This window comes from Urtica dioica, chromosome 11, assembly GCF_054948205.1.
Source record: "Urtica dioica subsp. dioica isolate 48M chromosome 11, U.dioica_male_clone48M_v1_H2, whole genome shotgun sequence".
Lineage (NCBI taxonomy): Eukaryota > Viridiplantae > Streptophyta > Magnoliopsida > Rosales > Urticaceae > Urtica > Urtica dioica.
In genome coordinates this window covers 15,836,498-15,863,152 of record NC_142766.1, presented here as the reverse complement: position 1 = coordinate 15,863,152, position 26,655 = coordinate 15,836,498, and the positions used below count along the sequence as shown (strand labels likewise).

Sequence of the window (26,655 nt, the reverse complement as noted above, 5' to 3'; positions counted from 1 at the left end):
TTCTCAGTTTACATATGTTCTTTTCTCATTTTCATTTTCGTTTCTTAACAGAGATTGCCCAGATGGCAAAAAAGAAATCCGCTCCCGAGCTGATTCCTCCCAATCCGAAACGCCTCAAGGCTTCTAAGGCTTCGACGGCCGGCAAGCGGGCGTCCTCGTCGATTTCGAAGGTCTCGGAGCCTCTGAGCTCTTCTCCCGTTAAGAGTCTGGCCGAGCCTTCTTCTGCCTCTGATCCTTTGGCTCCGGTCGTTACTTTCTTCCGCGAGCGTTTCCCTGCCGAGAAGGTTCAGGAGGTTCTCAGGCTCGAGCCTTTGGAGAGGCTTAACCAGGCCACCGACTCGGCGATTTCGGTAAGTTTTGACTCGTCTAGTCGGTACCTTTTCCCTTGATAACTCATTGTGGCTGATCATTTGATCGTTGCAGAGTTTTGTCAGTATGACCGGTCTTGTCGGACTGCTAGGCTCCGAGCTCACCTCCTTGAGACAAAGGAATGATCGATTCCTCAAGGAGAGAGATGTTGCCAGGGATGAGACAGCCAAGGTTAGGTCTGAGTTAACTCGAAAATTCCGAGAAGACCTTGAGGCTGCTCGTTTAGCGGCGGTGGAAGAGTACAAAGCTTCCGACGATTATCGTGATATGCGCGATGATCTTTATACCGCTGGAATGACCGAGGCTGTTCGGCTTCTTGGTCCGAAGAATCCTACTCTGAATGCGTCGGATCTCGATCTCGACTCGGAGTCAAGGGCTAGCGAAGAAGGCGACCAGGAGTAGAATTTATCTTTGTTGTTGTTTTATTTTGATTTCTGCTAACCCGCTTGGGTTTTGAACAAATGATCCGAGGTCGGATTTTTATTATGTAATTTTCGTTTTTCCCTTTCGGGATTTGAACAAATGATCCTTGGTTGGATCTATATTTTGTGTAAATTCACTTTAATTTCAAAATTTCGGCAAAGTAAAGTATTACTAGGTATATTTTCTAAAAACTGTTCGTTAGTTATCTAGCCGCCCAGTTTACTTTATCGAAATGAAAGATAATTTACACATAGCGTGATAATTAATACATAATGCGATACATAAGTAATTCCGAGTAGAAAATTGAAAGATAGAAAATTACTTGAAATCATAAGTACGTGCGACCAAGCCGCTTTTCGAAAATTTAACAAGTAAACATATTTCATGCGACCAAGCCGTTTTTTGAAAATGTAAACGCGATACATGCGACCAAGCCGCTTTTTGAAAGATTAACAAGTAAACAAGTCAAACGTAAAATTGGCGAAGGTGCTCAGCGTTCCAGGGGTTTTTCTCCATATCGCCGCTCAACTGTTGTAGTCGGTAGGCCCCGTTTCCGAAGTCTTCTCGGATGATGTAGGGTCCCTCCCAGTTTGCGTTGAAGGCTCCTTCCTGGTGGATTTTGGTGTGGAGAAAAACTCTTCTGAGGACTTTGTCGCCGACTTTGAATGGTCTTGGTCGGACTCTCCTGTTGAAATACCGAGAAACCTTTTGCTGGTTAGCTAGATTTCTCAATCTGGCGTTTTCTCTTTTTTCTTCTAACAGGTCTAGACTAATTTCAAGCATGTCGTTGTTTACCTTTGTTGAGTAATTTTCTCTTCTCATTGTTGGTATTAAGACGTCGGTCGGTATGGCCGCGTCGGAACCGTATGCGAGGGAGAAAGGTGTTTCGCCAGTTGCGGAGTGCTCGGTGGTCCTGTATGACTAGAGGACTTCTTGGAGCATATCTACCCACTCTGACTTTTGCTCGTCTAACTTTGTTTTCAGGCCGTGTTTTATTGTTTTGTTGACGGCCTCCACCAATCCATTGGATTGTGGTCTGACTGGTGTAGAAAAAACTTTGTTAATGCCATATTTTTCACAAAAGCCTTTGAAGGAATCGCAGTCGAATTGAGTTCCGTGGTCGGATACAATTTTGACTGGTATTCCAAAACGAGTAATGATATTTTTCCATACGAATTTCTCAATTGCATGGGCCGTTATTTTATTTAAGGGTTCGGCTTCAACCCATTTTGAAAAATAGTCGATGACTACAATCGCATACCTGCATCCTCCTCGGCCTGTTGGCAAAGCTCCGATTAGGTCTATCCCCCATTCTGCGAATGGGATCGGGCATGAGAGGGTGATGAGTGGATTAGGCGGAAGCCTCGGAATGTTTGAGAACTTTTGACACTTGACGCATCTTTGCGTCATGTGCCGAGCATCGGCCTTTAATGTCGGCCAGTAGAGTCCTTGTCGGATGATCTTTTGCGCCAATGCTTCGCATCCGATGTGACTTCCGCATATCCCTTCATGGATTTCTTTGAGAGCGTACTCGGCTTCGTCTTCATCTAGGCACTTGAGTAGAGCTTGGGAAAATCCCCTTTTGTAGAGATTCTGACCTTCGAGGAAATATCGGGCGGCTCTGAACTTCAAACTTCTAGCCTCGTTTTTGTCGTTGGGTAGAGTTCCCTGCTTCAAGTATTCCCTGATCGGAGTTTGCCAAGATTTTCGTTGCTCGATATGAAGCACGTGGGTGGCCTGCTCGATGCTGGGCTGCCCAATTTTGATCACTGGGATTGACTCCGAGTCTGATCCTTGAGTGGCGTGTTTTGCTAATGCGTCGGCCTCTTCGTTCATGGCCCTTGGGACTTGGGTGATCTCGCAAAGTTCGAATTTGCTTGCTAGGTTTCTAGCTTTCTCGGCATATAGCGACATCTTTTCGCCTTTTGCCTGAAATTCACATTTCATTTGATTAACAATTAACTGAGAATCCGAATATACTTTGAGCTTTTTGATTTCTAAATCTTTTGCTATTTGAAGCCCATGTATTATAGCTTCGTATTCAGCTTCATTGTTCGAAGTATTAAAATCGAATTTTAAAGCGAATTTTACCTTGTCTCCTTCTGGACTGGATAGCGCAATTCCGACCCCGGACCCTTTTTCGTTGACTGCTCCGTCTACATACATGTCCCAAATCGGGAATTCAACTGGCCTGTATGTGAACTCTGCAATGAAGTCAGCGACTGCCTGCCCTTTAATTGCTGGTCGGGGGCTGAAGTGTATGTCATATTGTGTCAATTCAATTGACCATTTCATTAGCCTTCCGGATACGTCGGGCTTTTGCAGCACCTGGCGTAGTGGGAAATTGGTGAGGACCGTAATCGGATGTGCGAGGAAGTAGTGTTTCAGCTTCCGAGAAGCAGTGATGAGGGCGAATGCTAGCTTTTCAAGTTCCGGGTATCTTTCTTCTGCCTCATTAAGGCGTCGCGAAGTGTAATAAACCGGGACCTGGTGTTTTCCCTCATTCTTGATCAGCGCTGAACTTACTGCATGTTCCGAGACGGCTAGGTAGATCTCTAGGGGCTCTCCCTCCTGCACTTTTCTCAAAGTCGGAGGCCATGCCAAGTGTTCCTTTAGAGATTCGAAGCTCTCGTCGCACTGCTTGGTCCATTCAAATTCCTTGGAGCCTCTGAGTATGTTGAAGAAATGAATACTTCGGTCGGTAGACCGAGAGATAAAGCGACTTAATGCGGCTATGCATCCTGTCAATTTTTGCACCTCTTTGATGTTTCGTGGTGGTCTCATGTTCCATAGGGCTGTGATCTTTTCTGGATTCACTTCAATGCCTCGTTCATGAACGATGAAACCCAAGAATTTTCCTGCGGAGACACCAAATGTACATTTTAGAGGATTTAATTTCATGCGATATTGCCTTAACAGTTCGAATGATCTTCTAAAATCATTCGTATGTTCAACTATTTTTCGGCTCTTAACTAACAAGTCATCAATATATGCTTCCATTGTGATCCCGAGTAATTCGGCGAACATTCGGTTTACTAATCTTTGATATGTTGCTCCAGCATTTTTTAACCCGAAAGGCATTACCGTGTAACAGTATAGCCCCCGATCAGTTATGAATGCCGTGTGGTCCTGGTCGGGACCATACATAGGGATTTGATTGTAGCCAGAGTAGGCATCCATAAAACTTAGGATTTCATGACCTGCCGTGGCGTCTACTAACTGATCAATTCTCGGCATAGGAAAACTATCCTTTGGACAAGCCTTGTTCAGATCTGTAAAATCCACACAAGTTCTCCATTTCCCGTTAGGTTTCTTGACCAAGACGGGGTTGGCCACCCACTTAGGATATTTAGTTTCTTTTATTGATCCGTTAGAAATCAGTTTGTCTACTTCTTCCTTCAGAGCAGTATACCTTTCGGAGTTTAAAGCCCTTCTTTTTTGTCTGATAGGTTTTTCTTTAGGATCTATATTTAACCTATGACATGCTATTTGAGGATCTATCCCTGTCATGTCGGACTGTGACCAGGCAAATATATCTAAGCTATTAGATAGGAGAGTAATTAAGTTACTTTTGGTACCTGATTCAAGATATTTTCCAATCTTGAGCTTCTTCTCAGGTTGCTTTGGATCTGGGGCGACTTCCTCGACTTCGTCTCCTGGGCCAATTTCTTCTCGGCTCGGGAGGCGTGGGTCAAAATCTGAATCGATCATCATAACCTTGTGAACATCTTTGTCCTGACTCTCTTTGAGATAATTCGCATAGCAGCTCCTTGCGATAGCCTGAGTTCCGACTACTTCACCTATCCCGTGTTCGGTAGGGAACTTCATCTTCAAATATTCCACCGACGCAACGGCCCCGCGGGACTGCAAGGTCGGCCTGCCAATGATCGCATTGAATGAAGATTTTCCGGGGACCACTATCCATGTTGTGTTGATGGTTTTACTCCTCGGGTTTTCTCCCACAGTTATTGGGAGTGAGACTAATCCATTGGGCTGGATTGAATCTCCCGTGAAGCCATAGAGGTTCTCAGGGGAAGGAGCCAACGTGTCTTGCTTAAGACCCATCTTATTGAATGTGTCTTCATAGAGTACGTCAACAGCGCTTCCAGTGTCCACCAAAATTCGGTGTACGTTCCTGTTGCCGATTAAGGCCGAAATGACCAATGGATCGTTGTGAGGATACATCACCCACCGAGCATCTTCTGCTGTAAAGGTAATAGGCTCCGAGCTAGACTTGGCTATCTTGTTAGGCCTCTGCTCGGCTGTAAACAAGATCTGCCGGGGTCCTGCGTAGGCTTCCCTTACATAGCTTTTTTGAGCGCTCCTTGAAGTTCCTCCCACATGTGGTCCTCCGACTATGAGTGAGATTTCAGCATATGCCTCACCTCTCTGCTCTTCTTGCTCCCCTTGCTCGGCCTTGAATTTCTTCAACGCTCCTCTTCGGATTAGAGCTTCTATGGCCTCTTTGAGGTTGAAACAGTCGGCAGTACGGTGACCGATGTCCGCGTGGAAAGCGCAATATTTTGTTTTGTCTCTCTTTGAGATATCTTTCTTGATCGGCTTTGGCTTAGGGAAATCTTCCTTGTCCTGTGTAAGACTAAATATCTCCTCTATCGGGGTATTGAGCTTATGATATTTATCGAACTTACTGGAAAAAGGTTTCAGAGGTCCTGCTCCTGACCGGCTCTTCTTCGGTGGGCGGTGGTCCTCAGAATGTCGTTCCCTATGCTCTTCTCGGTAGCTCTTCGGCGGCTTTGCTTTTCTTGCCGCCAGCCTTGCTTCCTCCGCGTTGATATATTTCTGAGCTCTCTTCAAGAAATCGTTGTAGTCCCTTGGACTAGTCTTCTGAAGAGACCACCAGAATTCTGATTCTGTTCGGACGCCGGAAGAGATCCCGAAGAGCTTAAAGTCTTCGTTCAGATCGTCAACCTGAAGTGCTTGTTCCGAGTAGCGATTAATAAAATCTTTTAGAGACTCGTCATGAGCTTGTCTTACCGCCAGCAGTCTTTCTTTGGGAGTTTTCCCTGAACTGGAGCCGACAAACTGTTCCATGAATTTTCTAGACAGCTGTTTCCAGGATCCTATGGAGTTTGGCTTTAGTTTTCTGTACCATCTTTTGGCTGAGCCAGTCAGAGTGATAGAGAAGGCTCTGCACATAACTTCTGGTCCGGCTCCTTGCAGCAGCATCCAAGAGGAAAAGGTGTCTATATGGTCTCCCGGGTCGGTCTTTCCATCGTATACTGGGATGCTTGGCATCCTAAACCGATCAGGCAACGGGTGTTCTAACACGCGGGCCGTGAACGGGGAGATAGCTTCTCCGACCTTTGGAACAGACTCCTTCTGACCTAGGGCTACCTTTTCAATCCGACGTTCCAATCTTCTAAGATTTGTTTTGTTGGTGCTTGCACTGTCTTCGGTCTCCGAGCTTTCTAAGCTGTGCCTGAAAGTGCTTGAATGTCCTTTGTCCATGCTGGGCTGGTACCGATCAGGAATCTTTTCCTGACTGTACTGCTCCTTCTCGGACTCAGAAACATCTTCCATCCTCTCATACCGATCTCTGGCATGTTTCCGAGGTTTCTTAACCTGTGGATCTTGTCCGATGGGTTCCTTCCCTGATCGGTGCGAGGGCTCTTCATCTGGGATCACTATTGCGCTTCGCAGTGTGACCCTCTTTGCCTGTAACCTTCTCTTCAAATCCCTGTTATTTGCCTCTAAGACCGAGAGGCGCTCTTGCATCTGTCTGAATTGTTCTTCGAGGCTGGGTTCCGGAAGGAGTTCAGCTATTTCTTCCGAGGTGAGAGGCAGGGTGCGGTTATGGTGCTCTATCTCCATCTCCTGGTTAGAGACAGCGTTCACGGGTGCGGACGAACTAGCCATATTCTTCAGCTGGTCCCCCTCCTTCTAGCGTCAACTGTTGACCTGTGAAATTAGTACAACAATATCTCACGAAAATACACTGACTCCGAGTACAAAGCCTTCGAGTACATAGGTGATTTAGGCAAGACTTTCTCTTTATACAGACGAATCAAATACAAGAGAGCAATGTTTTCTAGAGATTTCAAGTGAAAGAAAGTGTGTAAAAAAGTCTGTGTCTCGTTCTGTGCTGCTGCCTCTATTTATACTCATCTGGTCGCGTCTTTGACGGTTATTTTGAGGAACGTGGGGTAATCAATCCCACGTTCTGGACGGTTATGGGTAACTGCCTTTCGCCTTTCTCTGAGGTGGGCGGTTAATGCTCTTCGTGTGGTTCCTGAACCGTCAAGGTGTGCGTTTTAGAGCTTGAAACATGTTTTCTATTAGTTTTGACTAGTCTTTGACCAACGTTCTTCTCTTCTCTTCGAAGTTCTGATCGGTGGGTTTCGTTCTTAACTTATGAACGGTTCGTTCCTTTTCAATGGATGGCCCTTGGGTTTACTTAACCTGAGCTCGGTGCTGGATTCTTCTTGCTGCTCGGTAGTCCGACTAGCCAGCTCGGAGTCTGACTAATTTATCCCGTAACATTATGATTATTTACAATTTAGCAAATTTAGAAGAAAAAAAATATATCATTTTAGAGCTAAAGTATACTAGCCAATTTAAAACATGAAATTGGCAAAATAGCTAATGTTTGGTTTATTTTGTGAACTACCCAATTAACCACATTAGCCAACATAAATAGACAATAATACCCTTCATTTAATATGAAGGGTTACCAAATATAAATTTGTTAACAGAAATAAATAAATTAATAAAAAAAAATATTACAATAAATAATTATTTCATTAATAGATTAAAAATCTCTAAATATAATACGAGATCTTCACCGCCGGTCTTTAACGCCAAGTCAGCTTGCGCAATTTCTCGCCGATCTTCACCGTCGATCCGTCTCGAACCGCAAATTCTCCGACCAGAGACACATAGTCGCCAATTATCCTATAAATAAAAATTGAAATTAAAACGAATAAACACATATTAACACAAATTAACATATTACAACGACATTTCAATACTAACTCGCAAATCAACACAAATTAACAAAAACCAACACTAGTTTTCAAATCAATAGAAATCAACACAAGTCAACAGATTTAACAAATCAATACAAATCAATACGTATCAACACAAATTGACAGATTCCTACGACATTCAACACTAATTTCAATTCAACACAAATTAACACAAACCAACACTAATTTCACAAATCAACATTAATTTTCAAATCAACATAAATCCATAGCTATAAATATTAATTTAAACCAAAATCGCGACTAATTTCAACACTAATTTCAAACCAACGCCAATCACCACTAACAACAATCAACATAAATCAACATACTAAATTCTTACCGATTTTTTTATTTTATTTTACAAGAATCTCGATACTCTCGTGAGCGATCAGCTGCATGTCCACGCACTCTCGCTCCAAGTCTCAGATGCGTGCACGTCTTGTCGATGCTCGGGGTTTCGATCCGCCGCGGCTCGGCCTCGTTCCAGTCGAACGAGGTCAGATCGAAGACGCGGACCAAGCCGTCGCCGAAGAAGGACGCGAACACCCCGGAGACATTTGGAAACAAATCCTGCTATAAATCTGGAATGAAACAAACCTGCCTCGGAGACATGTTGCAAGAAATTCACAAACATGCAAAACTACTTAAAAAATAAGTCAACAATAGAGCAACTAACAATATTTATATGAATTAAAAATATGTCCTTAGTTCTATGAATTTTTTTAAGAGAAACTGAAAATCAAGTTAATAACTGATCTGATAATCACAACATTGAAGACAACAACAACACTCAACAAGAACTCCACACACACACACACAAAAAACATTAGTAATATTTTAAAATCTAGGTCAAATTAAATGGAGAGGAGAGAAAGACGTTCATCGACGGGGCAATCGACATGGCAGGAGGAGCGAGAGGAGAAAGGTATGAGGATGAGACCGAGACACCGCTGCTCCATCGGAGACGGCGAGCTCCGGCGAGTTCCCCGGTACTCCACGGCGTCTTGGAGGATGATATTCCCTTGCTTGTCGATGCAGTGGAAGTTTCCGAGGAAGAACCGACCGTCTTTTATTCCAACCAGCATCTTCCGGTGGACAAGCTCTCCGGCCCTCTTCACCGCCTCCGAAGTCGGACCTTCCATCGAACACTTGGTCTGCGTCTAAGATCTTAGCCGAGGAGAGGATTGAGCAGAGGAAAAAAGTCAAGGATTAACGAATATGATTCGGGTTTGTAACATGAGACCTAGACCTCCACTGTAGTTCTATGAATTAAGTTAATGTATCATTTCTCTCTTCACTAGATCTAAAAATATGCGTAACATAAGACCTAGACCTCATAAATCTCGACGTGACGATTATTTTAGGCAATCAAATCAGGTTAGAATATATTGGCAATCAATTATGATTTTCTTTAATTATACTTTTTATTTAAAATATAAATATTAAAAAAGGGCAAAACAGGAAACACAAATATTAGCTGAAACGCCACATCAGCGAAATTGGCTATTTCTCAAAATAAATGTAAACGTTGACTAATCTGCAATCTCAATGTTTAAATTTGGCTGGTCCGTCTAATTATTCTATATATCGACATTCAATTTATTTATTTTTTTAGATGTTACTACGTAGTTATTTGTAGCTACATATTACTACATAGTTATTTGGAGCTACGGCATATGAGAGTAGTTGAACAAGTACCTGAAATGAAGTACAGGAAGTATAATCAAGCATTGCAGCAAATAACTATGAATTTTAGAACAAAAGTGACATCAAAATAATTAATCATGCTCAACAATAAGCTCATTTAGGGGTTGACAAATCTCAATTTAATATACATCTTTAGAATATACAACAACAATCAAGTTGTCCATACATCTATAGCTTGTATGTATCCCTCAATATATATACACATCTTATTACATATTCTCGTACATAATTACCACTATTTTTGTTTATCTGTATAGCTATCCATGGATACAATAATCCATGTAGTAGTTGAGTAGAGCTGAAGAAGAGTTGAATTCTGCTACAACTATATCCTGAGAAGCATCATCTAAAGTCAAGTTAAAACTACATATTCAGAAAATGATAAAAACTTCTTTCTTCGAAATCAACGATCTTACCGTGCCGTGTTAATTATTTAACTTACCCCTCGTCAAAAAAAAAAAAAAATCTTAAGTAGAGTGAGTATATTTTAGGTCTTTGAAATAAGTCGCGACTTCGACGAATGCGACAATGAACCTCAAAAATTGGAAATCAAAATACACAGCCACGAAATGATCCCATTTCTCACAAACACAATACTGAATAAATTAATACACACGAATTCAAATCAAACCTTTACACGTAAAACCACAGCAACAGTAAAGAAAAGTCCAAATTCACACAAGCCAGAGCGATCAAACAAGACCGTCATAGAGGTTCAAACCGACATATTAAAAATGAAAAAAAGCACGTCAAGAATAGAGATCACTACCTCCGACGGGGTAGAGAGAGTAGTGGCCGCTGAGGGAGCGAAAATATCAAAGCCCTGAGCAGTAACAGAGGAGCGAAAGGGTTTTATGAAATTTAGGACTTCTTTTATAGAAATTGTTTGGCGTCGGTTTTAGTCATATTCCACTTGACTTTGTGTAATTGCGATTTTGCCACACTACTTGCTCTTGTATGGCTGTATGATAATGTTTGCAATTGGAAAAGTGTCCCTCTATTTAGATGTAATATCACAAATCTCTCAATAGTTTTACATTCTGCCAAATGTTTTCTTAGTTCTCAGTTATCACTTTGACATTTTAGCCTATAAACTATTGCTTAGATCAATATAGTACTATCAATTTTGTTTTACAACTTTTTTCCTTCTTTATAATTGTAGAATATCATAAATTAGGTTACTTATTTACTTATGCATATTTTATAAGTAATTTAAGTGTTCAATTTCATACATTTTTTTTATTTATAAAAGATGGAAGCTATTAACTTATTAGATGTGATGTTGTCATTTAATTTTGTATTCCACTTATATCTAATGAGAAATTTGCTTGAGGCTACAAATGAGTTGTCGAAAGCTCTCCAAAAGAAAGATCAAGATATTGTGAATGCTATGAGTTCGGTGAGAGTTTACAAGAAACAACTACAAGCAATGATAGATAATGGATGGACTTCTTTATTTGAACAAGTCTCCACTTTGTGTAGAAAACACGACATAGACACTCCAAAAATAGAGGAAGAGTTTTTAACTCGAGGCCGATCACGACGCAAAGTTCAAAAAATCACAAATTTGCATCATTTTCAAGTGGAGTTATTCTATGCGATCAATGGTATGCAATTTTTAGAACCGAATGACCGATTTAATGAGGTAAACACTGAGTTGATTCGTTGCTTAGCATACTTAAATCCAAATGATTCGTTTTCGTCTTATGATCATAAAAAGTGGAGTTATTCTATGCGATCATTAAAAATTAATAGTAAACCATACCTCTCTTTTATATATATACAAACGGAATGTCCACGCGTTGCTGCGGGTACTTTACGATAATTGATTATTCAAATAATTCATTATTTCTTTGTGATGACAAATATGACATATTAAAAATATTTCAATATATTTTTTTTTTAAATCAAATAACATAGTAAGTTTAATTATCTTTTCATCATCTATATTTTTTGTTTGATAACATAGTAAATTGAAAATGTATAGTGTAATGCATTACATTATATGATATACATATATAATATACATATGCATATATATATATATTCAAATATGCAAATATATTTATTACTCGAGAGCAAAATGTTTATAAAGTTGTGAATTTACTTGTGTATACAATTTAATAATATATATTATAGTTTAAAAAAGAAGGCCTATTTTTATACTAACCTAATCATCCCACTATTATTAGGAGAATAATTCAAGTTCTCCTAAATTAAGGGAATAGCCCAACTAACCTAAACTGCATAAATTACTCCCAGGTACTTCCCCGTTCTCGTCTTCGACTTCGCGCTCGCCATCGTCACCGAGTGGCTCTCCCACTCGCGCCTCCTCAACACGCGCTCCTCCGCCGCCGCCCTCGCCCAGACGCTCCTCCACGCGCTGCACGTCGGTCTCGCCTACCTCGTTAAGCTCGTCGTCATGTCCTTTAACGGCGGCGTCTTCCTCGTCGCCGTCGCCGGTCACACCGTTGGGTTCGTGGTTTTCGGTAGCCGTCTTTTCCGGAGCGGCGATACCAAGAAAGTCTCATCTGATCTCCCACACATGGGTTGTTGAGTCCGTTACGACTCTATCTACCCTCGATCGATCGGTTTATTGAATTGTTGAGCTATTTTGTTGATTCATTGCTAATTCGCGAATCATTTAATTAATTAACTGACTGAATTGAGTTAGGTTAATTAATTAACTGATTGGTTGAATTAAGAATTAGCTTAGGTTCTGATTTTTTTTTAATAAAGTTAATTTACTAATTGACTGAATTAGGTTGACTGAATTAAGAATTAGGTTAATTAATTGAATGCCTTGAATAGGAATTGACTTAAGTTCTGATTTTTGTAAATTTTTTGTGAATTTCAAATCCAAACATTCAGTTGATTAATTAACCTAACTCAATTTAATCTGTTAATTAATTAACCGCGAAGGGTATAATTGTCTGCTAAGAAAAAATGAGCTATTTCCTTAATTATTTTTTATGTTGATTATAGTGTTGATGTTGATTATAGTTTTATGTTGTTGAAGAAAGATCTTTGGCGCCTAAATGTGAGATGTTAATTATAGTTTTAATCCGTTGACGTTGATGTTAGTTTCTCATGTGTTTGGTGTTGCCGGGGTCGTTGACAGTAGCTGGTTTATTGACATTGATGTCAATAAACCGTCTGTTTTATTGACATTGATGTCAATAAACCGTCTGTTTTATTTACATTGCTGTCAATAAACCGACAGGTTTGACAATGGTACTTCAACGATATCATGTTCTAAGTAATGTTTTTTTCATTTAGGGATGGAGCAGAGTCTTGGACGATGACCAAATTGTCGGGGTTACGTTCAACTTTTTGGGGTGAAATCAGCAGAGAATTGCGTCTGTCCATGGGTAGACGTGGGTATTATTTACGTCCCATTTCACTCAAAGGATCATTGGATTCTTTTGGTTATCTCCATCCCCGTCAAGTCAATCACTGTTTATGACTCGTTGAGCTATCGAAAGGGAACTAGAGACAGTATAGCCGGTTTGGCTGAATTCCTTCCCATCTTGCTAGGCTCAATTGGTGCATTTGGAAGCTTGAAAATTGAGGCTCAGACTTCCGAGCCATTCAAAATTATATTCGTCGATGATATGCCTCGACAACTTAACGGGTAATGATGTTTGTCATTATAAATGTCTACTTTAGGGTAGTAAATATATTTTTAAATTTAATATTGTGTATTATATTGACAGCGGAGACTGCGAGATGTTTGTCATTAAGACCGCAGAGTTCTTGATGCACGGGCTTCCATTGACGGATTTGAAGCAAGACAACATGGGCATGTACCGCCAAAAGCTAGTGATTGATCTTTATAGGCACGGCAGTTTGAAGCAAGAGAATAGATGCATGTCCGACAAAGATATGTGATGTGTAGTATTAGCGACATTGATATGTATGTTTTTATTTTGCTATCTCATAACTATGATATGGTAATCTTTTGTGTGTGGTATTATCAGACGTGTTCAGGTTCACTATTTAATTTATAGAGTATGTTATTTTACTGATGTGTGTGGTATTATCTTTTGTGTGTGTATTATCAGATATGTGTGGTATTTACTGATGTGTTCAGGTATGGTATTTAATAAAGTTTTATTGACATCATTGTCTATAAAACTGGGGTTTTATTGACATCATAGTTTTATTGACATCATTGTCAATAAAACTGGGGTTTTATTGACATCATTGTCAATAAAACTGGGGTTTTATTGACATCATTGTCAATAAAAATGGAGTTTTATTGACATCATTGTCTATAAAACTGTTGGTTTTAAGAGAAGTAGAAGACTTTCATATTAACAAAAGTCGACATCCATAATTATAAAGTATCAGATCATTCATATTCAGAATTACAAAATGGTTACAACATTAAATTAAAACTTATTCAACGACTGCTTCTCTGAGACAAAGGAACAGGATCGTCACATGTCTTTCTATTGTGTCATTCTTTGCCGCACCTGCTACATTTACGCCTACTAGGCACTTCACCTTGGGATAGTATCCTTCTCTTCTTAGGTCTACCTGCAGGACAGCTGTTGAAGTGAGGAGGAAGTAATTTGATTTGTTTAACTTCAACAGGAATGTCCCATGCTTTAGCACTGCCATGGGGGTGGATGACACCTAAATAACAACATTTCCAGTACTCGGTGGTATAATAGGCAGAACAAAAGTCCACAGGTGGAAGGTTACGAATATGACATGCCGCAATCACAGCCCATCTCTCTCCATCTTTATCTAAAACCTCAAACTCGAAAACAGAAGAAGGTCTCACCTACAATGAACAAGTATTTATAGTGAGTTATGGAACAATAAACATTGGAACTTATTGGTATTAATGTCAATAAAAAGTCATAGTGAGTTATTGAAAAATAAATAATTCCTGTTCTTTTTTATTTATATTAATGTCAATAAACATTGGAACTTATTGGTATTAATGTCAATAAAAAGTCACAGTGAGATATTGAAAAATAATTAATTCATGTTCTTTTTTATTTATATTAATGTCAATAAACACTGGAACTTATTGGTATTAATGTCAATAAACATTGGAACTTATTGGTATTAATGTCAATAAAAAGTCACAGTGAGTTATTGATTTTTTTTTTCTTCAGAAAGAGCATATTACACTAGTATAGATCTTACCAGCATTAAAGTAGAAAGAGCATGAGAGTCATCCATTCGCTTTTGAAATTTTGGAGTAAGCACCTTCGTTGAATACAAGTAGACGAGAGTCATCCGTAGACGAGGACGGCTGATTTACTGCCTCATCGGGCGTTAGCTTAACTATCTCAATAACAAGATGATAATTTGACATGGAAAGGTCTCGGCTCCTCAAATACAAGTAATTTTTGACGTGGCTATCGTTTGTAATCTTTATTGGCAATGCCGAAAATGGTATCTCATATTTGACCACAATGGAATGAGTGGACGGTAAGAGCCCCATCTCAGCGTACAAGGCGTCCATGAGATGGTTGTACTCAAAACCATCTGAAAGCACAAGTACAAACGATGCACCCTCCTTGTATACACATGGTTTAACCCATATACCACTATGCTTGACATACACTAAAATATCACCCATTACTGCATAAAAATAGTGTAATCGGGATGTTAATTTAATATTTTAAACATTTAAAATTCCTTCATAAACATTTAAAATCATAACAAAAAAAATTAAAAAACTGTGAAGATTTATTGACATTGATGTCAATAAAATTTCATTTTTATTGACATTGATGTCAATAAATCTTCAAAGAATTTTCCCAGAACCGTTGAAGATTTATTGACATTAATGTCAATAAAAATGCAACAATGTCAATAAATCTTCAACGATTCCCAGAAATTTTCATAATTTTTTCCAGATTTTCCATGCTTCCAAGAATCGTTTTTTCCTTGTTTTTTAACTTCAAAGACCACAGGAATCCAACGAGAAACTTTTTTCATGAAAATCTCTAAACCCTAAAGTGAAAATGACAAACTATAACATACTAAAAGTGAACGAAAATGAAGAAAAAAAAAGAGCAAACCTTCTTTCCTTGAGTTGAAACCACTGAAAAACGAGTTGAAGACCAGAGAGAGAGAGATAAGAGTTGAAGCTTGACGACGAGAGAGAGAGAGAGAGATAAGAGTTGAAGCTTGACGACGAGAGAGAGAGAGAGATAAGAGTTGAAGCTTGACGAGAGAGAGAGAGAGGGAGAGAGAGAGACGGGTTGAAGCTTGAAGACGAGAGAGAGAGACACAGTAGTACTAGAGAGAGAAAGAGGGAACGTAGGACATAGGGCTAAGAGAGGGAAAACATAATACAATAATAAACTAATCCCAAGAACAAAATTTATTAAATATAAGTAAAAGTCAAACGAAAATGTTAATAAAATTGAGGGTATTTTTGTACTTAAAGAAAATACATAGTCATAGTTTAGGATTAAATTGAACTTTATTTGATTTTGGTCCAAAATCATCATAGAAGTCATAGAATAGGAATAATCCATTTTTTTAAAATTAGGCTTACATTTCGTGGTCCAAGCCCAAGCCCTTTATGCATCTTTTAATCAAAACAATAAAGAGGTTGAAATTTTATCAGAGTCGTATTTCCTCTTCGCTTCACTCTTCCGAGACCTCCCTTCTCTTTCTTTTTAGTTAGGGCAACCGTCGCTTCAACACTCTAATCGACGCTAAGCTCTTAGGTCTCTTTTTTTTTTTTCTATTTTCTTCGTTTTCTTTTTCCTTCATCATCATCTCTCTCCAGGCCCGGCCCATCCTTTAGGCAACTTAGACGGTTGCCTAAGGCCTCACCACTTTGAAAAAATAAAAGGCCTCAAAATGGCGTCTAATTAACAGATACGAACATACATGCGTCACACGTGTGGAAAAACTAGTTCCATTTTATAGCACTATAGACTTACTTTACCCTTGTCTTTTGCCCGATGCGGGACTTTGCACATGCCTCAACAAGATGCCAATTATATGACCATATGAGAAAAACAAAAATAGATTTAACGTTTTTTATTTTGTATCCCTAATTTTCACATTATTCTTTGTTTTATTTTCTTTTCCTTAGTATAATATTCAACACAAATAATAATAATGCATGATAACTTTAATTCATATAAACACTCATACCCAAATCAAACATTAAAATTATAACATATGAAATCTATTATTAATATTTCTCTTGTTGGTTTTGTTTTTTTTTTTTTTTTTTATGTCTGGCAAGTTTTATCTTTTATATAAAAAGGCCACATTTTTTATTTTTGCCTCTAATATATCAGGCCGGCCCTGTCTCTCTCTCTCGGTTTTCTAGGGTTACGTTGATTGTTATATTGAACTTTCTCTTCTCAAACAGATAGGAATCTCGTATCTTTCTCTCCCTTTGTCTTTCTCTCTTTCTCTGACTCGCTCTCTCTATCTTTCTGACTCTCTCTCTCTCTATACCCAAACGCTCAGCGTTGAAGCCACCTTCGAACGCTCCGCCGTCAACTCCAAGCTGATCACGTCTGGTAAGTATCTCTCAAACTCTCTGTATTTGGTTTTCTAGGGTTACGAATTTTTTTTATTATAATAAAGATGTATACCGATGCTTCTATCTGAAACAGGGCAGTGTCAAACTCTTATTCCTGGTCCTGGTCAAGTTCCAAAAGGTGGTTGTATTTTTTATTTATTTAATACTTTGAATTTTTGTGTTGTGTATTTTTTTTAATCTATTTTGTAGTCTGTGGTCGAAGCTTTGGAAACCCAAGTGAAGAGTAAGGTCACAATTAAGGTAAAAAAAAAGTATGTTCTACGTTTCAATCTGTGACAGAATTACTCTTTCAATTTCTGATTCTGTTTGACTGTTAGTTTTATTGGTTAAAATGTTGGTGTCGATGTGTAGCTAAATGTGAATCAAAGTGTAAAGCGATCGAGGGTTATGAGACGATAATGTCAACCGGAAAAAAAAGTTTGGAGTCGATGTTTAGGATTTTCTAACAGTTGTATGAGCTGAAAACATTAATGGTTTGTGTTCACATGCGTGCTTTATTGTGAATGAATAATAGATGTCAAAATTCAGCCAAAAGAAAATTTTGAAACAGGAAAAATTGAAAATTAGAATAGAGCTAATTTGCTTCTATTGTATGCCTTTGAGAGGTATTCTGATAATCTAACAATCAAACAAATTAATTTATACTCTCTGTAATTATGCTGAACTAACAATCAAACAAATTAATTTATTATTCTCTGTAAATATGCTGAGCTCTCATGTTATATTTGTAATAACTCAAACTCGTGAACTAAGTTGAATGAATTTTTTTGAATTGATGATGAAAATAGACGACTTCCGTTTTTGTGCGGTTGTTAAGTATATTATCACATTAGTTGCTTATTGCGGGCATAGTATCATTTTGCTTTGTTCCGTCTAGATGTCAATGAAGCATGTTTTTGAATGATAATTACCTGATTTTGTTTGTTTACAGGTGTGAAGAGCGGGTGGAGAGTTGTGTGACACAGATAGTTGATAGCTATAGTTTTAGTTTTAGTTTTAGTTTTTTTTTTCTCCGAAGTTATTATATATAAAAACGGACTGAATGGACTTATCCAGAAGTCTGATTAGAAGCTCCTTTGTGCAGCCAAACACTAGCTGAGCATCTGATCATTTAGCTTTTCGTCATGGCAACAAGTAGGTTTATTCTTCCTTGCTTCCTTATTGTTTCATTGGGGATTTGATGAGTTGTCGCAAATTTAAATGTTCCATCTGCTTTCTTTCTAAAAAAAAAAGGGCTGCAATTCGAGAATTCTTGTGAGATTGGTGTATTCTCAAAGCTCACAAATGCCTATTGCTTGGTAGCCATAGGAGGCTCCGAGAACTTCTACAGGTTTGGTCTCTCTTTGGCCTCTTTTACACTTTCCTCGGCTTTGAATTCTGTTGCTCCACTACTACATTTAATCATCATGAACCAAATTTAAAAAAACATCTAGTACCGTATGAGTGGTCTGATGGAGGGTAATGAAGCTAGTGTGATTGTCAAACATTTTAAAACGCAAGAGTACTTTCTTTCTGTCTGTTTTGCATGTGTTTGGTCTCTTTTTTCGTTATCGGGTTTATATATAATAACCTCTAAACCAACATGTTGATAAAAAAAAATGACAAAACAGCACGTTCGAGTCGGAGCTCAGCGACGTGATCCCCGTTGTGAAGACCTCGATCGGCGGGACCCGCATCATCGGGCGCCTCTGCGCCGGGAACAAGAAAGGCCTCCTCTTGCCTCACACCACCACAGACCAAGGCAGAGACTCCTTTACCATCCCAACCCCTTTTTCGAACATCTTTTTTTTTTTCTGATTATATTTATACTTTAAAATCGTTTATCCACAGAGTTGCAACACCTACGCAACAGCCTCCCCGACGGAGTGGTGGTGCAGCGGATCGAGGAGCGGCTCTCGGCCCTCGGGAACTGCATAGCCTGCAACGACCACGTGGCGCTGAGCCACACGGACCTTGACAAGGAGACCGAGGACATGATCGCGGACGTGCTCGGCGTCGAGGTTTTCAGGCAGACCGTGGCCGGGAACATCCTCGTCGGAAGCTACTGCGCGTTCTCCAACAGGGGCGGAATCGTCCATCCACACACCTCCGTGGAGGACCTCGACGAGCTGTCCACGTTGCTCCAGGTCCCGCTCGTGGCCGGGACGGTCAACCGAGGAAGCGAGGTCATCGGGGCCGGGATCACCGTCAACGACTGGACCGCCTTCTGCGGCTCCGACACCACCGCCACCGAGCTCTCCGTCATCGAGAGCGTCTTCAAGCTCAGGGAAGCACAGCCCGGCACCATTGTTGACGAGATGAGGAAGTCCCTCGTCGACACTTATATTTGAGTATCACTTTTTTTTTTTTTTTTATTATTGTTCCTGCCCAACTTTTTTTTTACTTGTTTCTCTATCGCGCGTTTCACAGTGACCTGGGTTTTTTTTTTTTTTTTTTTGTGTCTGGGATTATATGTTTTTGTTCGCTCTTTTTCGCAAGATTTAGAGCATATTGTTCATGTGTTAGTGAGATCATAATACACTTCAGATGCTCCTTTGTTAATTCCCAGTTTTGTTAATTCCAGGTAAATGCAATAAGTCTAGTTTTTTGGGTAATTCCAGTGAAAATCTGCCAAAACTTCTGGACAGTTTAAAGATGGCTGTAAAAAAATTGCTACGACAGGTATTTTCACTAAAATCGGTATCTTCGTTGAACCTTTAACAACAGTGTAGCGAAGGAGAAAAATGAATTAATGAAGAGAAAAGACGGAATGAAGATGAAAGGAGATTACGAAAAGGTTTCGGTGAGAAGGTTTTCGTCTGAATTGAAACAAGATTGAAGAGGAACTGTAGAGAGGGAAATGTTGAGATAGGAGATAGGAAAATAAAAATAAGGATAGTCATTTGATAACCATCCCAATAATAAATTATATATAAAATAATTACAATCTTTCTTACTTTTGGTAAAAAAAAAAGCTTTCCCGTCTGAGAAGGAAAAAAACCAAAACAAAAGAACCTTTGACTACTTGCATCATCTCCTCACTAATAAAATTGGCTATATGAAACACAAGAAATGAGATTTTTTAGTCCCATCCCACTTACAGGAAATAAGACTATCGGAATCATTTTTCATGGAATCAGAATTTTCAGGTACAATATTTTACAGTTTCAAGTCCTATATTTTTATTTTCTTTTAATTCTTTATCAAGTATTTCGATTTAAAAATAACTTACATGAATTAAAAATAAATATAAATAAAAAAAATTAATATGGTACTAGTGCTCTAATCGGAATCCCAATTTCGTCCCACTTTCCATATGGTACTGGGACCAAAATCAAAGTACTATATTTTAGAAATTTTTTTGTTCATTTCTCACACGATACTAATAATACGGGTAATCCGGTATAACCAGTTTTACTCACTAATTTATTTAACTAACTTAAAGAGAGTTGGGGGATACTTAAAAAGAACAGAGGCTTACTTTAGATAGATATAAGGGATCCTTAGATATAAGTATGGAAAAATATCAAAATTAGTTTAAAATGTTCACCACTTTTTATATCTCATTCATGTTTATGAAAAAATTACAAAATTAGCCTAAAACGTGCCTCACTTTTTATATCTCATTCATGTTTTCAGAATGTTTCGGTTGTAACTGTTTCCCTTTTCTTCGAACAAAAATACACTTGTGTTTCAACTCTGATCAACAGTTATTGAAATTTGATCAACAATTATTGAAATCTGGTTAACAATTTTTGAAATATGATTAGCAGTTTTTGAAATCTGGTTCAAAATATTGGTATATTGAAATCCTGTTAACAATTATTGAAATATGGTTAACAGTTATTAAGGAAAAAATAGGCACTTCAAAAATTAAAATAATTATTTATGAAAAATAGAAGGTCAGCGGCTAATATTGAATTTTTTTTTTACGAAAAACGGTTATTGGAGGCTATTTCAACTATAAATATCTTTTTTTGATTCAGCTTGGACCCGTCAGCGCATGGCCACTGACTTCATGGGCTTGTTTGAAATGGGCCCATTTTAACAAGAAAGCTCATTCCTAATAATAATAATAATAATAATAATAAAATGTTCAGAGGGAGAGTTAGGGGCTTAAAATAAGAAAAGAAAAAAGATAGGCACTGAAGGGGGGGCCATAATTAATTATGGAAACGTAAAGATAGAAGATGGTCCAAGATTTAGAGAGATATATTAGGAGGACATATGGCATGCAATATTGAGGATTGTCGAGTGCCACATTTATGCTTGGCGGTCCACTCGTCGCAGATCCTCGTATATATCTTCTGCCCAATATTACACGCCATACCTACCTGTAGGGTCTTCCATAATCTCCCCAATTAATTCCCTCATTTTCATGTTTAATGTCTTTAACTTTGGTGGCCCTTCTCATAGTAAACAAATAAACATGTAACATTAATAATAGGACACAAGTGGAGAGGTTATGATTTTGTTTTGGTACGTAAAAGGTATATCTTTAATGGCCCAAGAACCTCCTAGCTCCTTATAAATATATACCAACCTCTTAAACCCACATTATTATATAAAAACGATAATAATAATAATAAAGTGGTATGACGAGTGAAATGTAATAATCTGAAATTGTCATTCATTAATTGTTTTTTAAAAGAAAAAAGGTTATTCGTTTATATTTTATGGGATATTTTTTTTATTAGTGAGCTTATATTATTAGCGAGAAAAATGTTGAGTGAGCTTACTTTTCCGTGAGATCATTTTTTTAGGGGATATTATAGTAGAAAATACATATACTGATATTTATAATTCTGATAATTTATTTTCAATAATTCAATTTTTTACAGGTTTTTTTATTTTTTTTTTATTTTTATTTTATTTTTACTGTTAGTCGATTTCTATCTTCATGATTCTTAAATATATATATTGCATACGTTTTAGACCAATGCATATATTATTTGCCTAACTTTCAAATATTTGAAGGTCTTCGTCGTAACAAATACAATCGAGTGTAGTCCATAATACCATCATCTCTTATATTGATTCTTCTCTGCCTATAGCTGATTTACGTAGTCCTGGTCTTGGATGAGTAAAATATAACGTACATTACATATTTACTTTGCTACCGCTGAAAATGTAGTTTCAAAATTCATTTAGTATCCACCATACGATCAATTTATTACTCTTAAAATAATAAAATATAAGGAATTGAACATTAAACATCATACATTAACATCAATATATTGAAGAAGAGCCACGTAGGGACGAAAATTTTGAAAATATCACATCGAAATAAAACATGTATAAGGGTAGATGTAAGATTAGCAATCACTCGTCTAATTAATAGTTAGTTCTATCAGGAATTCAATTATCTAATATATTTTTTTATAAAAAAAAAATACAACGAACACGACAATATAGAAGAGTAGATACGCATAAATTTAAATAATTAAACTATAATATTTTAATCGAGAAGTCCTATATACATAATATGACTGAGCGTTATAAGTGATTTAACTTATAAGATTATCATTGGACCATATGACTCATGAAGTACTCGTTGCTCAGAAAGAAAAATAAAATGGCTGCGTGAGAAGTCAAATTGGGTCAAAATTGTTTCTAGCAAAAACAAATTCAAATTCAGTACCCCTTACGTTGGATCGATTGGTCACTCTCATAGATTTCACTGACCATCTCAAGCTTGGCTTCTTTACATGTCACTCTCTCTATCTAGGTTACGTACCTTACACATATTATTTGATATATGGTTTATAATAACTTTATATAACTTTCAAATAATTTGCATTCAAAGAACAAGATTTTTGGAAGAAAAAAAAGCTCTTCGCAACCCCAGCCAATTATCTAGACCATATGATGTTGAAAAGAGAGAAACAAGGACGTTAATATATATATATATATATATATATATATATATATATATATATATATATATATATATATATATATATTCATGGATCACTTTCTACACTTCAGAAAAGTAGTCCTCTAGATATTCCAAATTCGGTACAATGGTGGACGCAACCAGACGTTGACAACACCAAGAAGGCGATTACAATTTCTCTGGTCCTTTGTCCGAATTTAATGTTAATGTTGTGTTTCACTCAGGACGAATACAGATATTGGTCTTAAATATCATGTGCCTAGTTAAAAATTTTCATTTTTTTATGAAAGAGTCTCAAGAACACTTGAAAACGTTGTAAATTTATTGTTTTTTGCTAAGACGGGTGGTGATTGGATACACTATGATACGAAACATTAATCGTATTAAAATGTGAGGTGGTGTGTCTTTAGCTCATCTTTAGGGTTTAGGAAAAAAAAAGTGAGGTAAGAAAGAGAGAATTCTACGTTTTATGAGTATAACTCGTGACCCATTGTGATGTCCTTATATTTACATAAGACTCGTGGTTGAATGAAAGAGGACACTCAAGATTGGCATGGGGCAAATATTGGACCGAGGGTCAGCAAGGCATGTCTGTCACACGTAGAGTACTACTAGCGAACTCCTTTATCGAAGGCTATAAACTGAACAATAACTAGACATCTATTACCTGGACAAGGCTGAGTACTGGGTCAAATCCATTGGCTCATAGCCAAGGTCGAACCATGGGCAGGCCTCTTGGCCAAAGGCCCGAGCTGGAGACTCTAAAAGGAACATTTGAACTACGGTTTGAGTCCTAAACTCTCGGTTGGGAAATGTTGTCCATGATTTGGACAAGGTTGGGGATATGGTTTGACCTGGTGGAAGAGAATATAGGGGAAAGGCCACCAACGGGCCTCTAAGCCGAGCCCATGGGCCTAAAACTTCAAATGAACCTCTTGGCCAAGAGTTGGTCTTACGGTTGATACTGAAGTCGATAATTGGGGTCGAAGCCGACGGTCGAGAATTAGGGCTGAAGCCTGCGAACGAAGCTCTTGGGCAAGGAACCACTACGTCTCTTAGAAGGATTTATTAGCCTCTACACATATGCTTAGACACTTATATTTTGGAATATTGAGATATGATTGATGAAGAGAGGGAAATTCCAAAAGTGGAATTCAACTCTCGTAAAAAATCGTTAATGTTCGCTTACTTGATAGATGAGTCTAGATTTATTAATCGTGTTGACGATGTTGCATAGTAAGTGGTAAATGAAATCTTTCGCTAGGGAATTAGTGGAACCCATGACTCATAAGGTATAATTGAATATATCGATGGACACTCTTTCATGATCAAGTAGATATAAGTCTCATAGCTTTGAAAGTGTAGTCTTTGGGATTTTAGTGGAATATCACCAAGATTTGACGAAATGAAAGTAAAAGAGAAAACGATGTATTATAACCAACGTTTTAAGTTTAACAGGTTTTTGCTATCGATTAACCGGGATTTTGCAAAATAATTGAAGGCTATAAAGGAAAAAAAAAAATACAGTCATCCCGATTATACTTTAAAGGGATTACAACTAACTAAGGCAAATAAAACGTTAAAATTGTATTATGACCAACGTTTAAGTTTTTTTTAGTGAATAACAAAACTCATGATGTTGCAATAAAGCCATATTTGTATTTGCCAATTTTCTACTCATTATTACCGCCTTACTTGATTTGCATTAGCGATGATATATTTGATATACTACATTTGTAGGACACCGCGCTAACGTTTAATGAAACATATTAGAATATTATTTTAAGAGAGTTGAATTGTGTTTTGATTGGTTCTCTGTTTATAAAGATAATATTCAAATTACTTTTTTAGATTCATTCATTTTTACTACAGATTCAAGCAATATTCATTTTTTTCCTTTTGTTTGTATGTTGGTTTCGAGTTCGACATTGATTTATGTCATTTATAGGCAAGTATGAATCATTTTGTGTTTCATTTTTTGCATTTCAATTTATAATCATCATAGTTCTTGTTTTAACTTGTATTATTGAGATTATTCGTAATCTAGTACAATATTGAATAAATTGTTATACTCGTTTATTAATAGTTTTTTTTTTTTCTCGTAGTTAAAATTCTTCAGCGTCAATATACTAAGGAAGAAGCCAACAATAGCTATAAAGGGATATAAACAAAGTAGCAAGGTGGAGGCTGAGTTCGATGAGTTGATAGTGACTAAACTTGATACTTAATGTTGGATATTCGATTTTTCTTTTGAAATTGTTTGTAGATAAGTTCAATTAAATTGTTTGAATATGTTTGTTTTAATTATGTAGGTTTGTCTTATTTTAATTACTATAAACGATTATAAGCACGTCAAAACAAATAAACATGGAGTACTATTCATAATAAACCATTATAAACATAGAAATGATATATGAATTAATGAAAGATAACAAACAGAGCAAGTGGGGAGAGAATTAAGGATTATAAAGCAAAAATATTTTCTTCCTAAATAATTATTGTCCTGATTGCTGTCAAAAAAAGAAATTACGACAAGTATATTAATAATAACTATTATATTAATATTATATATATTTACAAATAGATATGTGGTTTTTTTATTAAATGTTGAAAAGAGAGAAAGAGAATGTGAGAAAAAAAATAGATAAAAAATATGAAAATCAAGTTAGATATTAATATTTTTATTTATAAAAATTGCCAGGTAGTTGATGTTTTTTTTCAATTTAATTCGGGTAAAGGAAGTACGTATAATTATACTTGTTAATTTTAATTTATAACTATTTTATATATATTAACTAAACGTTAGCTAATGTATAAAATTAGGGATCCTAAAATCAGCGAGCCATTTACTGGAACATCAACTATAATATTTGCGAATATAATATAATTTCCGTGAAGAAGAAAAAAAAAAGAAAAAAGAAAAAAAAAAGGGGGAGTCGAAGAAGAAGATAGTATAAACCATAAAGTTCAGTTCAGGCATGCCTAAAACTAAAAGCATAAAGAAAAGATAATTTTGAGCTTTTTGGGCAGAGTGGGTCCCACGAAGAAGAAGGAAAAGAAAAGGGAGCTGGGTTGGCGCTATATTTGCATGCACAGCCTGGGGCGAGGAAGGGAATATAGAAGAGGCGTATGACCAAAATACCCAGACTTTTGTTCTTCCCAATAGAGAAATCTTCAATAGCCCTTAATGCTACGCTGTCAAAGGGCATTAATGTCCTTTCAGACAAGGCACAGACCCTTCTCTCACGCAGGAGGACTGGGGAGACTCTGGAAGGAAAGAGTAGTTTGAAAAACCACTAAACCAACGAAACCATCACAACCCATAATCATAATCATATATTTAATACGCATCGATTAAGAAATTGAGAAAGTACATACTACATTCTACATACATATATTTTCAGGCAAAATCATCGATACAATAATCGTGTACAAAAATACAATCACAACAATGCATAGAGAAATATCATAACTCACGAATTCACAAATCCGTATAAAAAATCGTGTACAAAAAATAAAATATAATAGAATAAAATATAAGTAGTACTGGTAATAATGCCCCTAGGGAGAGAGAGAGGTCCTCGCTTTTTGAGCCAAGAGTACTTAGATATATGGGGACCTGAGTCTGTATGGCTGTCACATTTCTGTACACAAAAGGGAGACCAGAGGAACTAGTGGACAACTAAATAAATACTAATATGAAATATCCCTATGTATCTATTAGTGTACACTGTATACTTTACTCTACACATTAA

At 37.4% G+C, this 26,655-nt stretch overlaps 2 protein-coding genes across 9 annotated transcripts; one reads left to right on the top strand and one right to left on the bottom strand.

Annotated features, from left to right (window-relative positions):
• Nucleotides 1-8,441: 8,441 nt before the first annotated feature.
• On the bottom strand, nt 8,442-10,366 carry LOC149381644 (Small nuclear ribonucleoprotein family protein). 3 transcript variants are annotated; one of them, XM_089629743.1, is made up of 2 exons: nt 10,255-10,366; nt 8,442-8,945 (listed from the first exon to the last, which is right to left on the bottom strand). In XM_089629743.1, exon 2 carries the CDS (start codon nt 8,918-8,920, stop codon nt 8,633-8,635), a length of 288 nt encoding a protein of 95 aa, XP_089485869.1. In that variant the 5' UTR covers nt 8,921-8,945; nt 10,255-10,366; the 3' UTR covers nt 8,442-8,632. The 3 variants fall into 3 exon arrangements, with proteins under 3 accessions (XP_089485869.1, XP_089485870.1, XP_089485871.1); XM_089629744.1 differs by having other exon boundaries at nt 8,442-9,476; nt 10,255-10,354; XM_089629745.1 differs by having other exon boundaries at nt 8,442-8,938; nt 10,255-10,354.
• A 6,419-nt stretch (nt 10,367-16,785) lies between these two features.
• LOC149381643 (eukaryotic translation initiation factor 6-2) lies at nt 16,786-19,566 on the top strand. 6 transcript variants are annotated; one of them, XM_089600851.1, is made up of 7 exons: nt 16,786-17,002; nt 17,104-17,143; nt 17,215-17,265; nt 18,110-18,159; nt 18,259-18,355; nt 18,636-18,766; nt 18,856-19,566. In XM_089600851.1, exons 4-7 carry the CDS (start codon nt 18,150-18,152, stop codon nt 19,353-19,355), a joined length of 738 nt encoding a protein of 245 aa, XP_089456977.1. In that variant the 5' UTR covers nt 16,786-17,002; nt 17,104-17,143; nt 17,215-17,265; nt 18,110-18,149; the 3' UTR covers nt 19,356-19,566. The 6 variants fall into 6 exon arrangements, with proteins under 6 accessions (XP_089456977.1, XP_089456974.1, XP_089456975.1 ...); XM_089600848.1 differs by having other exon boundaries at nt 17,099-17,143; XM_089600849.1 differs by having other exon boundaries at nt 17,099-17,143; nt 17,215-17,276.
• The last annotated feature ends 7,089 nt before the right edge of the window (nt 19,567-26,655 follow it).